The sequence below is a fragment of the Opisthorchis viverrini genome (genome assembly GCF_000715545.1).
Source record: "Opisthorchis viverrini unplaced genomic scaffold opera_v5_120, whole genome shotgun sequence".
Taxonomy (NCBI): Eukaryota; Metazoa; Platyhelminthes; class Trematoda; order Opisthorchiida; family Opisthorchiidae; genus Opisthorchis; species Opisthorchis viverrini.
The window spans coordinates 315,548-330,299 of NW_008751779.1; the positions used below are offsets into that span (position 1 = coordinate 315,548).

General features: G+C 42.0%; 1 protein-coding gene across 1 annotated transcript in view; it reads left to right on the top strand.

The window, feature by feature from the left end:
- Positions 1-14,752, top strand: part of T265_06112 (hypothetical protein) — a gene marked incomplete at both ends in the record, with an annotated part of 69,024 nt that overhangs the window by 39,625 nt on the left and 14,647 nt on the right. Inside the window, 2 exons of the mRNA XM_009171298.1 lie at positions 4,633-5,146; positions 10,761-11,412. Coding sequence (XP_009169562.1) covers positions 4,633-5,146; positions 10,761-11,412 — 1,166 coding nt within the window. The remainder of the gene's footprint in view (positions 1-4,632; positions 5,147-10,760; positions 11,413-14,752) is intronic.

The window sequence follows — 14,752 nt, forward strand, 5'->3', positions numbered from 1 at the left end:
TGTAAGATACAGCTTTCATGACTAACATACCAACAATTCTCCTGTTATCTATGGATTTTTAAGCTTATGATTTCGCATAAGGATGTCAGATTCATCCACGTGGATCGATTTCGAAATGAGGCAGACTTTGACAACTGATCGATTGCATAACGCTCAGGGTTTTTTTGGAGTACTTATTTGCTGCTGTACTCAAAAAGCGTTCATTAAATGCCGACAGAGGCGAAGAACCGAAGTCGGAAACTGCTAAGATCACGACGGATTATCGCAGTCTGATGGGTGACCCCATCGGCCCGACTTCCACATAGCAGACTACTTAAAGATCGTCGTAAATATCCTGATCGAATCGCATGGAAACGGCGTTTACTAGGGGGGGGGGGGAGGAGGATCTTTTCTTACAGGCTCAGTTAACCCAGAGTCACGGAGAAGTAATCAGTAGTTGAGAACCCCGTTTGGCAGATGTGCCATTCTTATGTCCTGTATCCAGCGCCTGAAAGAAAAATACGGCGTTCTGCTTGTGAATGCAGTTGTGTTTGTCAAAATATTGTCGGGCTACTGAAAACCTCCCGGACAAGTAGGTCGGCGCACTTGTTAGTTGGTTTTATCCATGTTTTGTACTGCGGTGTTCCCGGACTTGTTTCGGCGTCCTTCGTATGTTCTTAGTTTGAAGTCTTACTCCACTGTCGAAAATACTTTGCTCCTTCATTTCGTTTGATTTTTAGCAGATCGTAATCCTCACATCATTAAATTCTGTCATCTTTCGTTTTATGTGAGTTTCACCTGAGTTTATTACTGTGCATTCGGAATGACGAAGGTTCACCCTCCGAACACATAAGACTTACTTTAACCTGCATTACACTGGAATGGGTCAACTCAAGCTTCTAGCTCGAGTCATTGACATTTTGTCCAATCCACTTTAAGAGCAATTGAATCCTTACTGCAAATACGGATTTTGGTTCCTAGATTCGCAAACCTGTCCCGTGCTTATTTGACGCACCTCACCAAGATTACTAAGCAACCTGCCATCCGCTTAACATTCAAAATACCTTTCTGTTGTCCTACTGTACCTGTTTGGAGATATTCGTGTGGCTAACCATAAGGAAACTCTTCGCATTTTTGACGGATCAAGCAGTAGATGTCGTTTCTATTTGCTAGTGCGCAAAAGTTAGGCCTTTCTATATACCTTCCAATGCTAATTTTCAGCACTTTATCGATCAGGCTGTTTGACTTTTGATCTAGTTTTAAGTCAGTAATATAGTACAAATCCAAAACACCCGTGGACACTTGTGAAAGTTGATGAGTTCTATGGGTTTGGAATTATGTGCGTGTGTGACCCCAATTTTCCTAACGGACTTAAATTTATCGACCAAATTCCTTTTACTAGTCGACAAATCTTTAAATGCGAGTTGTTTTTCTGTAGGTTTGACATTTTGTCACCGTTCTGAGTCGCACCAATTAGTACACAGTGATAGTTCTCACATTAAATTGTGAAATAGCCTTGAATATAGACCAAACTATTGAAAGGTGATGGAACCCTTGCACCCAAAATGGTACAAGCATAGTGGCCGAGGTATGGACCTGTCCGTCATGCTAATGCGATTATATAATTTGCACCAGTGTTCAAATCCTTTAGTATCCCCTGGTGTCCTTGTTGCAAAAAATTGTTGAGTCCTTCTATGAACAAATCAGGTTAGTATATAATCCTTGATGACATACGCGGCTTCTGTCACTGATTTCCGGTCACGTCTGATTTGTACTTTTGTAAACTTTTACCAATTGGGGAAAAGTGCCCAGGCCATGTCACATAGGTCGGTTGAAAATCCAAGCCACCGTGTTACCACAACCATCTGTTCCTTCCAAATAAACCTAACAAGCCAAAACGGTCTCGTTCTCCTGGGAAGCTGTGGGATAATGCGAAGTTGCTGCACTATTTCTTCTAAGATTCAAGTAGAACATAAGGCTGACGGAAACTCAGGGACTGCGCCTACCTGATGAGCCGCAAGTAGGAAAAAACCGGTCGTGGGCTGTCGACTAATTTTCAGCAACCTAATGAGTAGTGCATTACGAATATACGTGTATCGCGATATCTCGAATATCATAGCGACTGAAACTTTAGGCTGCCTGGTGCAGTACATTCAGTTGCCTGGAAACCTCACAAACGAGGGATTCAGCTGGGTTCCAGGTGAGTCTCTCGCAAAACCAAATTAGTTTGCAAATGAGTGTATTTCGCTAAGATTCAATACCATTTTTTGCGTGCATATGAGATTTTGAAGACTGAATCTAAGTTCTCGTTCTGCAAGTGACATTGATTAGGTGCTGGAAGCCGAAAGATAGTTTGAGTTTTCATTGGTACTCCAATCGATCATCATTGCGCGTCTGTCTGAAGTGGCTCGAAACTTTGACTGGTCAATTACTATACCATGTGGCTCTGATCAGTATAAGGAACTTGTACCTGGGTGGGATACAAAACCACCGTTCGAATTTGGTGTAGTGCCACAACTGCTCGTTGCAAGTGGCCCCGAACGGTATGCTTTGATGACCACTAAGTTCACTGACCACCGGCGATGACACAAATGGACGAGCAGTGAATACCTTTGGCATTCTGTTCGGACAACACGTTCCATCGACATTTTCTCACAAACACCACTGAATAGTGGACCGGTATCCTGTCGCTGTTTGCAGCACTTATGTATGCAAAATATTAGACTCATTTTTGTATGCATCTTGCAATAACCTCGTGAAACACATGAAGTACATCTTGGTTCTGGTGGACTTTGTTGTAAGTTCCACTGCGCAGATGCTCTAGTAAAAGCTTTCCGGGATAATGAAATTGTTCTAAGTGTCTGGCTACTTACTATTTGCTCGTCGCCATTTGAAACGACATGCAGCATTTATTTTCAAGTCCTTTCCTGTCACCCAGTTGTCCAGTTTCCTGCCAGCTAGTGATCCGAACGTTTCTCTGTTCATAAGGTCCGTTTTTGGCAACTGAACCTATGAACTTTGCTGTTGGATGTGTTCGTACAGAAAGCTTTACGATTCGTGAGATTGGAGATGAACAGTACGCTAATTGTGTGATGGGTGAGCGACCGCCGGAGGAGTGAATATACGTGAACTGCCACCTGTTCGCTTAGTACCTAAGCATCCTTCAGACGTTTAGACTAATAGTCCCAGCTAACGAGTAGACTGTGTAAGGGTACAAAGGAGAATTAACAACCCATTGAATATTGAGCACTAACTTGGCATTCACTATAAGTTTTCGTGCCCAGATGCACGGTATAATAGATCTCGATGAAACAAATCAAATGGTTCCTAGGTGCTCGACAGTGCCTCTATGGGGATCTAAAATCCGTTTGGTGAAATGGTTAGGATCCTCACTCAGTAGTCTGAAGTGTTTTTTGGATATGCTTTGGATTGCTATCTCGACACTTTAAGATCCTATCGTGATATGAAAGATATCGGGATTTCGTGATGCTAAAACGTGCAGGTTCGCACCTATAGCCATGATAGTTCACAAGTAACCTAACATCTCAGCTGCCTGCAAGTCATCAGAGGCACCAATGAGGACAAATATTTAGACCGCATTTAGATGAATTCATCCCAAAAACTAAATCTTTGATGAAAAATGCCTCAAAATAGTTATAACCACACTCCAGATGTACCGTGTATATTTTCTGACAGACATTTGTACATGTTTGTGTCCCACAGAGACGTTAAAGACTAAATTATTCGCCTAGTGAGCCGTCGAGTTTATGGATTAAGGGTACCATGGACTATTGGGAACTTTCGAATGGTGTCTTCTAACATCATCATGGTACGACTGGCGTGAAAGCCTAAGGAACTATAAAAGTTCACATGTTACTCAGTTCAATAGTTGGGTCGACCGGACAATTTTTATGACAGTTTCTGTTTTTCATAGCTCTTAGGCAATTTTTCAGCATATTTAGCGAGGGCCTACTTAGATTCTTACAGTCACTATGATCTCCGAAGATCCTGAGCAAACAGTGCGGGAGAGACCCGTTTTTCGTGTATTCTCAATCACTTGAGCGCTGTATCAGTATCTGAGACATTTTCGATATTTTGAAAGACCTTTTATAGCATTGGGTACTTGAAGCAGTGACATTTCGAACTAAGACCCTAAGTTCAAAGGATCAGTAGGCACTGTGAAGTCGCACTGTTTGGGAACTCACCAATTCACACCAAGCTGGTTTTGGTGGGAGGCTATGCGGAATTTTATTATATATGTAACATATATATGTTACCTGATACATAGATTATATTATATATATATATATGTATTATATCATTCAACCGAATATGTTGTACGAAGGACGTGTTGCGACGGTCTCGTGATTCAGTCGCACGACATTCAAGATACTGTAGTATATTTTCTTGGAGAAAAATGTCAATAAGGTTGCTCCATATTATAAACGAGGGATTCAGCTGAAACAAATGCGCGCATTTCACGAAGATTGCACAGTTTGCGTAGGAGCAGTACATGAAGATAACGGAAGCTGGTCGTCACAAGTGTTTCATCAACCTTATGAATAATTTCCTTCAGGAGTATATCAGAATTTACTTTCCACGTTATTGTTGGACACAAAACGTGAGATGTATTTTGTTCTCCGCTTTTATCAGCTTTGGTGCAGCCAACGGCGTTCTGCGTGTGGATGCTGGTCGCCGATGTTCTAGTGGGGACGGTCGCTTCTTTTTCCGATGCAGTCCACCAAATGGCCAGCCAGTGGATATGCTAGTTACTCAGATCCGTCAGTTGGCGCTTGAGGCCAAACAACGTTTGAGGAGAAACCAGATGGCTGCAAGTAACCTTGAATTAAATGGACAGCAAACATCCGGTCGCGCAGTAGCCCTTACTCCCGACGGAACGATGGAGCGCACATTAGTCTCAAATACGGAAACAGAGTGTGCATCACCATACCCTGGTACGCTGCCACGAGCCAGGTCAAAGAGACAGAAGCAAGTTTCAGAATTGCCCAGCGATCGAGCAACCAGAACAAATGGATTTATGTCGAACGGATCTCCTCCTGTAACGCCCGAATCGGGCAGCGATCCAAGCTCACAATCTCCCGGGGCGACTTCTGCTGCAACGAATTCGGAGGACGGAGAATTGGTACATGCGGTTCTGGCACGAGCGGTGAGTTTGGCTTGATATGGTCATCCGCACATTGTGGTAATTCTTAATGGATATTATTACTGTGTAATTCCCTTTAAAACAACAACTATGAAACGCATACTGCCTGTCGTAATGCGGCTAAAGGGACCGGTGGTAGACGGTCGCTCCAAGGAAGTGAACGCTGTTGAAGATGTTGCCTCTTCTCTCCAAAACAGAATGTCCTTATATAATGTTCACATTCATCGCTTAATTTTAAAGAAACTTAAAGGTCTATTTTGATATCATTCTGCTAACAGAAACCTAAGATGCCTTTTACACAATATAATTTTATGGGGTCGACTAAGAATGACCATTGCAGGGAGGTGCTATCTGCAGAGAGGTGCTGTCTCCAAAGACGCATGATATTTGAGAGTTTAGCTGTAAAGCTCCTAAAAAGAAACTTGGAGTGTCAACATTTGACGGATCTGCAAAAGAGTCAGCTTATCGGCGTCCGTTTTCTGTGGCCTACCTCCATATGGGTAGACCAAAAACGCTGGATTGTGCTGCATTTTTTGTAAATGGACACGTGCGCAAACAAAGGCGCGCCCGTTTTGTCGATGAACGACTGACTCATTGGTGGCCAAAGAAACCGGTTCTATCGATCACCCCACAGCTCCAGTGTGTATCACATTTCAGTCGAATGCACCATGGAGAATTACGCCCCTAACCCATGTCCGAGTAACCGCTTCTTTTGTTGCGGATTCAAGGCTGTGAAACAACCAATGAGGCGTGAGTCAAGTGTGTGTGTGCATCTCTGGGACTGCCACTAACAAAGAAAGCCTAACAATTTCGTCCTTTTACCACTTGATTAGCTAAATCTCACATGGAACCTTAAGTAAAACGTTTTTATGTGTCCTCTGGTCAATTTCGAAGAGTGTCTTGGTACAGCAGTGTAAGGTATTTGTGAGCTACTAATCTGCTGTAGGTCATTTTGCGCATTAGATCTTTGTTGTGGAGCGTGAGTGCTTCAGATGGACTCTTGCTGACACTTACTCAAGAACATTCACAACAACTCAATCATCAAGGGTTAGTAGATTGATATTATGAAATTTCATGTATGAGCTTACAGTGGGGCTACAGTTGGAGGTTTTCATGGACATCATGATGTGTTCCGAACATATTTATGATTTTTTGACATCCGAATTTATGGTGTACAACTGAATAAAGGTAAGACGAACTGAATAAAATGTTGATAGAACATCCGAAGGCTTCGATCGTTTTACCAGCAAACACGGGTTCTAAGTGAGAATATTCTTAACCCAGCACTAATAAAGCCCCATGTAACAGACAAAGGTAAAACGTAGATACTGCAGAACTGTAGTTGTATTCTAAACAATATGCGTTGGTATGGCGCTGGTTAAAAACATAACAAGAATCATAAAGTCCACATAGTTCACAGAAACGGTACTGAGCCGAGCTATTGAGAGTTTGATTAGCATCTAAGGTACAAGAAGAGCCCCCTCTCCTTAGCCTGCCGCCACCATCTTCAATACAGTTTGGTAAACTTATTCCAGGGCTGTTCTTTGCTCTTTGCTTTTTAATGCGACGAAGCTTCAGAAAATACAGGTTTGTTTAGGAATGGTTGATGGGTTTTCTGTAAATATCTGCCCAAACAAGACAGGCTGAAACACAATTCAATGAACAAGTGTCTCGAAGTCCACTCAGTACTCTGAAATAAATGCAGGATATTCAAAACCGAGTATCACAATCGCTACGGTTGCTTGAAACATGAGCGCACCCAACTCTCTGTTCTTTCAATACAGTCAACCGCCAATTACCTTGTCGCACATACTTAATGGAAAGCCGTTGAAGACGTGTTGTCAAATGTTGAAACGGAGTTACTTTGAATAGTATTAATAGTATTCAATATACCTTGTGCTTCTGATGCAGCTTGAGTTTATACTCTTAACTCAGCAGACAGTAATATTAAAATATTACTTCTAACCTCTTATTTTGCAAGTCTACCGGAAGATCCACATATCAATCAGATAAATCAGGCACGTACAAATTGTACACAAGAGTAAAATAACTGCTGCCTGACTTTTATTCACCGGCATTAGTGGATGGGTGAATAGACAGTCACGTTTAAAGCAAAGCTTATGCCACTTTAGTGCACACGATGCTAGCAAAAGCCATCACATTGGAGAATTAAGTCTCTATATTCTGCCTAGATTGGATAATAAACTGTTACAAGTTTAGGATATTCGGTATGCTCAAATGATACCGTTGACTACATGACAGGTTCACTTGCTTAAATGGCCCTGACCTGGAATTCACATGCATACGATTTAACAAGAATGATCCGGCTTGGTTTTGGGGACCGCTTCCCATTTAATGGTTAGCTGAATTTGGTAGTTTTCAGTTGTCACCTGAACGTATCACAGAAGCTCTGCACGTAAGAAGTTTCAGAGGAATAGATCCCAACTGATTTTTCATGGACTGATAGACTAGCGGGATCTGTTTCACTGAATATTAGGCTAAGTTAATGGTGCATGATGTGAGGATAAAGTGACTAACAACATTCGGCCCTTATTTACGATGGTGTAATGATTAAATAACCAAACTGGACGGATTCTATCGTTTATAATAATTTTTAAGTGAATAAGCAGGATATAGGCCTCCTCGGGTTTCAGTTGAAATAACATCCAATTTTCGGGAGTATTTTCCTCTACACGAAGCTACTTATAAGGTTGGTTTAAACTCCTGGACATTTCGCTGACAGTTTCATTTGTAGGGCATGCTTGTTTTTCGAATTTAAACCAGAAATCTTTACTTTTATAGGGTTTAGTGTAATATAATCGAAGAAATAACTATCAGCTGTCGCAGTTTGACAGACATCATACGCCAGACCTATCGGAAACGACAATGTTGAATTTTATCATGTGTTTCGATTGTGTTAAGTAACAGCCTTTCCGCTTAAGCTGGTGCCCAATTGAGCCAACTCGCTTTAACAGACGGACATTCTTTGACAGCTCAAGAATAAGCGAGTTCATCAATCCTTGAATTTTTTCCAGCTATTCATTGACACAACAGTTGCATTCGGAGGTGATGGGGTTGAACTACAGGTTGATCCGAATTAAAATACAACTAAAAGTGATTTGCCTTCCGATAAATTGACGGGTAGAATTACTAGAAATTGAATTTTCTTTTCAGATCAGTCAGGGAGGACAAAGTACAATGCGAAATGTTGTGTTCCCCGAATCTAAGTATTTAAGAGGCGTTCTTTCAAATCCTTTTAACTGTAATGACTACTCAGCGCCTTTATTCCCTCGAATTGAAGGGCCTTATTTTATCATTATCAGGAAACAGCATTGTTTCAGATGTTTCCTTAAACTATATGCGCTTGTATGTATAACGTTTTTGCCGAAAGAAACTTCTTTCCCGGAGAATTTAGTCGTAAATTCGTTCTATTCCTTTAGTGCTAGGGTACACCGTACACAGTAGTAAAAGGTTTCTGCTGTTCTGCAGTGGGGTCTTTTAGAACAGAAACGAGTGAACTTTGTTGCCTAAAACATTTTCTGGACAATTTATGTCCGAACATAACGGGAGTTTATTAGACCAATTTGTTATACATGAACTTAGTGGAAGCTCCGTTCCACTGTCTAATTGGACCACGCAGAAGTCAGACAACCCAGTGCAGAGGAATTCTTAAGGAAAACGACAGACAGAGTATTTTCTCAACAGGACGTTAACGACTTCGTTCAAGTTTAAAGATTCAGACCTACAACTTTTGCGGAAACGACAGGAGTAATAAAACTTGTACATAAAACGATAGATCAATAGTGGGTGGAGACACCCTTTTGGGTTTTCCTTTTAGTACACCCAATAACTAGTGTGCACTTGATTTCACATTTCTCCTGAAGGATTGTTCATTCTAAAAGCATAAGGCGTGGGACTAACTGTTTGATAGCAAAGCAGTTTACGGATTAAGTTGCAGTAATCGGCTGGAATTGCCTGTAACATCAAGCCGATCACAGTCAGCCTCTCATATGAGGTCGTCTTCTGAGGTATAGTAATGACGGGAGAACCTTGAATATAGTTTTCTAGAAATAGCTCCTGAAATATGTCGCACTATGGTAAGACGATACTCTACACCTAAGATACAATATAGCAGCAGGCATCACAACTCAAAAACGCAGCTACTGAGCATGGTGTCGTGAGTGACGTTAGAATATTGATTCCATGCTAGTGTCGTGTGAAGGTTTTTTTCCAGTAGAGTTTTAGCAGTGTTGAATAGTCCAGCACGTTGATTTCACTGGACCAGTTTTATACAGTAAACACAACCAAAAAAAGAACGAATGTGAGCGAATAATCTTTGGGGTGGGAAATAATGTCCAATTGTTTTGCTCTCGAGAAGTATCAATAACAGTCAATATGATTTAACTAGTGTCATTTTTTAGCCTGTAGCATGAATAGTGCCGAAGATTTTATGGATGAGAGAAGTTCTTCTGTCGTTGGCTGTTTGATATTGCTATAACACGTGCATAAAACATTATTTCTTACTGAACATCATGTCTCACATCCACAGAGATGAAACTTACTTCCGTTCTTTTTGGTCGCCTATCCTCACTGAAGGAGAGTACCGCTAAAGCATAATTTGAGACCACTATACGGGTTAGTCAAGAAATTTATTTATCAAGAAGCTAACTGGTTGGACAAATACAGCAAACTAGGATTGACGCTGTTGACTCGAGTTATTAAGGAATATGAGGGTGAGGTAGGTGACGTCTTGGCAAACTATGATATTTTCCTGGTATTAAATGCCCCTTCTGGTTCATCCCGTTCAACCAGCTTCTTGGCGAGTATACGAGAGGAAGTGTTACTTGAAAACTGAATTTTGTCTCGAAGGTCAGATTATAATGTAGTGTATAACTGATGTACAGCTACGATTTTGGAAACTTTAGCTAGTGTCCCTTTTGGGCAACTTTGAGGAATTTCGAATTTGTCACATTCTGGACAGGAACATGAAGACATTATAAGTCGTACACGATGGGCGATGCATAATACCATCTGTTTGTTGCAAGTGAGTCGATTCTACAAATCATAATCGAGCGTTCAGTTGCAAGTGATCGGGTGGCATTCCAACATCAATGAACTTATTCTTGATGAAATCTTTGTCCTAGGAAATCTCACTTTTTAGGCCGTTGTGTGAGATGTCAGTCACCAATATCTGATTATTGAACAACATGGTAGATGGAAGTACCCTGTCTCGGTTGAAACTTATCGTAGCATAACTACATCGAGAATTGGACGGTCTCTTACTTACATGAATTATTTTAAGTAGAGAGTATGTGTTACGAATGCACCATTTTGAGCGGCACCGATTGTTTTAGGCAGTGGTTGCCGACGGAAAGCGCAATGCACACATCGAATCGTCACTGTTTTCGGAACGTGTTTGTCCGTAATTGAATGTCTTTCGTGATCGCTTCATTCCCTTATGAAGATGGTGATCAGGCGAACACGGAGCTTTGATTAACGAGGTAAACCTAGCCTACATATTAGTGCGAACTACCTCTAATACGCAGAAATGTTTATCGGGTTCCGCACCGGTACCTGATTTCCACTAATCTCCCTTCTCTATCTTCCGCGTTTGCAGCCGAAACAATCTCAAAATCAAGCCGAAAATACAAGTTTTTATGACAATATCCCGCGTCCGCCACGGAAAGGAACAAATTTACCTGGGGCAGTGAACGTGCTGCCCTTGCCAGCTCGTGCTCGGCCGAATAACCAAGCGACGACCAGAGAACCAAACGGTGAATCACACTTGCTTCAACCCGAACCGAAGCCCAGAACGCCCGTGGATCATGGATTAGCTGAAAGTACCTTTCCGACTCTCAGACCCTCGCCGGTGCCGCCACCACATAATGGACATTTGTCAAAAGAAATGACTGATGATCTACCATGCGCACCACCTCCACCACCACCGCCACATGCAAATGAAGTGGAGAAGAAATCTGCTGGGCTGACGAGGACGCGAACATCCAGTGCGTGCTTTCCGGGACAGGAAGAGGCGACCTGTTTATCATCACCGCCACAGCCAATTCATCCGATACCACCTCCCATACCCACCCTGGCTGCTGCTATATCGACCTCGACCAATCCCGTGGCTACAAATACCGTTTCACAAACACCAAGCGTTGGGTCTGCAGCGGTTATGCGGGTGCCGCCATTTACCGCACCAAAACCGATTACAAGCCAAAACTCGGGTGCAACGAAGTTACCAGCCTGCAGCCCAAGCTCACCCCAAGGTAGATGGTGATTTTTCTTACCTTTTCCAAACACACATTCTGAGGGTATTTGGATAAGCTAGATCTGTCAAGCATCATGGTTTGACTAGATTCAGGTTGAGAATACCTTTACTAGTTTGTTGGTTCGATCATGTGCTGACACGATCAAAATCGATGTAATCTGTTCCGCCCTACACCAACGTCTTCTGGAAGTTCAAGTCAACGGTCAGAATCGTATGGTAGAATTATATTGAAAGATGCTAAATCCGTCGGATATTAAGTGGTCCAGCAATTGGTTGCATAGAATAAAAATTGTGTGACATGGTTTTTTTCAGGATTATAAGTTTTTGCCTAATCTGATCGTTACAAATTTGCAGACAGCAGTATCATTCCTTATTGAAATTCGAGGCGATAAAAGAGTGAGTTTCACGTCTCGGAGACTGTCCTCTTCCGTTCTCAGTTCGTTTCCATAACTCAATCAGCACACTGAAGAAAGAACGCCTTCTTTGCGGAGTTATTTATTAGAAAATGCCAACTGACCTGTTACAGACTTTTGGACAGGGAAGCAAAACTCTCATTTGCATCCATCTTCTCCTGAAGGCGTCTTCTGAAACTTTCCTGGATATTCACTAACTCCAATCATTCATTGCTCAAATCCAAGAAAATGTTACAAAGCGGCTGCAAAAATTCCGCAACAGATTTCTCCTTTTCAAAAGACGCAAAGCGAAATTCCACGAACAACACATACTACTTGCATGCCTCCCCATCAGTGGTATCGGAGTTACCTTGATATTTGCTCCAGTATAATAACATAGAGAGCTGGTCAACGTAGGCTCAGTCCCAATTCCACATTCAAACAAACTGCAGTGCTGCAAAAACCAGTGACGAATATTTTTCTTATCCGCTGTGAAGGTTCGTTTGTTTTCGTTCAGCCATCTGGATGACTGAATGAATTCCGTCAATCTGTCAAACCAGTCAAGATATCCCAGCTACACTATTTTGCAGGTGACATTGGGTGTGGGAACTTCAAGTTGTTCTTCAAACTGATGATGATCTAGCCAGATCTCTACCTGTCATTCTGGTTTCGGAACGTACGTGTCCTCGACAAAGGATTTAATAGTACGAGGCAGGTGAAAACTGTTGGAAATCAGAAGGGTTAGTAGCGTTCCTTCGAGATTAATGCCAGATTAAGTCGGTTTGATCGAGTGCCCTAACGTAGTCATTTTATAGCTGTTTGCATACTTACGCACGGTAAAAATGAGCCGGGCGACGAAGCGTTTCGTTGTGTAAGTGTGTGTGTGTGTAACGTATGAAGTCCAGCATTTTCTTGTTTGGTATTTTTCTCCATGTTTCGGATATTAAGTCTGACCTTCAGATCTGGCACAGGACTACGTTGCACTTGTCTCAAAACGCTGGCTTCTCTAGTTTGCAACTTGAGGGCAGAAGTTGCACAATGCGATAATTGATTTAGCCTCACTCCCTACCCCAAGTACTGCACATTTGAAGATATTGAAGCCAGGTTCTCGTTCATCACAGATGACAGGTTATCTATGGCGAAGAAATGTTAGGTAGGATATCCCTAGGGCGCACAATATATCGTATGTTTTTGAGTACCTTTTAATTTTTCGTTAATGCTGTCAATGGCATCTGCTGTGTGAATAATCGCCGTCTTCTCCAGACTTACTTAATGCCCGTACATTTTCACAACTGATTCGGTTAATTTACATGTCTCACTTGCCCTGTCTGAAAGGATATTATTGATGTGGTAGTGGTCTTTTCTGCAAGCTGAGTCCTTCCAGACGGATCATCCATGCCTAATCTCTCCTAAGAACAACTGTATCCAACTGAGGACGACTCAATCTATATTGTCCGTGCTCTGTAAAAGATTTTTCCACTATATGGGGACAGATGGCGACTACTGCTCAGAGCTGCCAAGCACGTTCGAGACAACAATGCCTGTTGGACTTTCTCCTCTGTATTGCATCAACCTACCATTCGGGTCAATCCTTGTTCTATGGGACTAGATACACGGTGGTGGATTTCCGAACGCCGCAGTTTGTTTGACATACGTGTAGTTTCTGTTGTCTGTGTTTGATGACAACAGCCAAAAGTTTATGTTAATTTTTGTTGCCAAAGGCTCATTGAGGTTTACAACGTGTGTTTTGATGTGAGAATGATTGTTGGTTCAGAAATCTACTTACTCACAAACAGTGGAGGCAATATCTGTACTTGGTGCCAAAGTTGCGAACTATCGATTGGTCCAGGTTAGATATTGATCTAGTATAATCGGATGACCGTGCATGTGAATATGATGGTGCAAATATAAAGCACACTATTCAACCTTTTTAAGGGAGTCAAACCAATGCTAATGAGTTTTTCATGAGCTGACTGCATTCTTTAGTTCAGCTAACAATGCAGTTAGGCACGCGAAACGGTAACCTAACAGGTGGACTCTGTGCCCGTAGAATACACTAGCTATCAAACATTTTTGACTTAATTTCAGTAGTGTCAGTGACTAGGCTTGTGTACAATTGCACACAAAGATAACAATAAATGCGGGCTTGACAAAGTAAATGTTCGGTTCAGTTTGTGTTATTCCGGTGCTCATAATCCGAGTTGATGGATTGCTGCGATTTACTGAGTTATTCCAATGCCTGAACAGCCCCGCACCCCGTGCATCAAAATCATCTGCCCATCGGATCCTTATGCACACTCTCCCTCCTAAAATCATAAAATGCGGAAAGGGATTCATGTGTACGGGTGAAGTAGTGTTACTTGAAGGTACACACACTCGGCTTCGAAGTAGTTCCTTTGATTTCTAATGAACAGATACTCGGTCATCTGACTGATACCCTCGTTTGCGTTAACTTTGGAGGGTGAAGGATGTTGGTAGCCCATATTCAGCAGCCCCGTATGGTCTTGTTTGCTCTCATCTCATACCCCATAGACACTGCATGTGTTAGATATTAACGGCTTTCTTATTCAAGCGTAAGTTTTTAAATGGTTCACGGCAAACAGGTCATAGCAGAAACCAACAAACCTCTTGCGGAGCTTTGAGTCCCACATCCAGGGTAGTATTTAGAGTATCTTGTGTGAACCAAGCTAGAACAACTGTTTGGTCCAGCGAGTAGTTGGCTCACAATCAAACATTCTTATATGTTCCCGTCATTTAAGCGCTGGATTATTCAGTAAGTGAATGGCGAGCTAGCAAGTCAAAAGATAACTTCCAGCTAATGCTTTCATGTTTTATACATTCGGGTGTGTAACTTGAATTTCATAGAAACGAATCTTTACTGTTTACTTTTTCCCAAGAGCTAAAGAGCTCCCCTTTTACTGAGTCCCTACTGCTCTCCGTTCACTT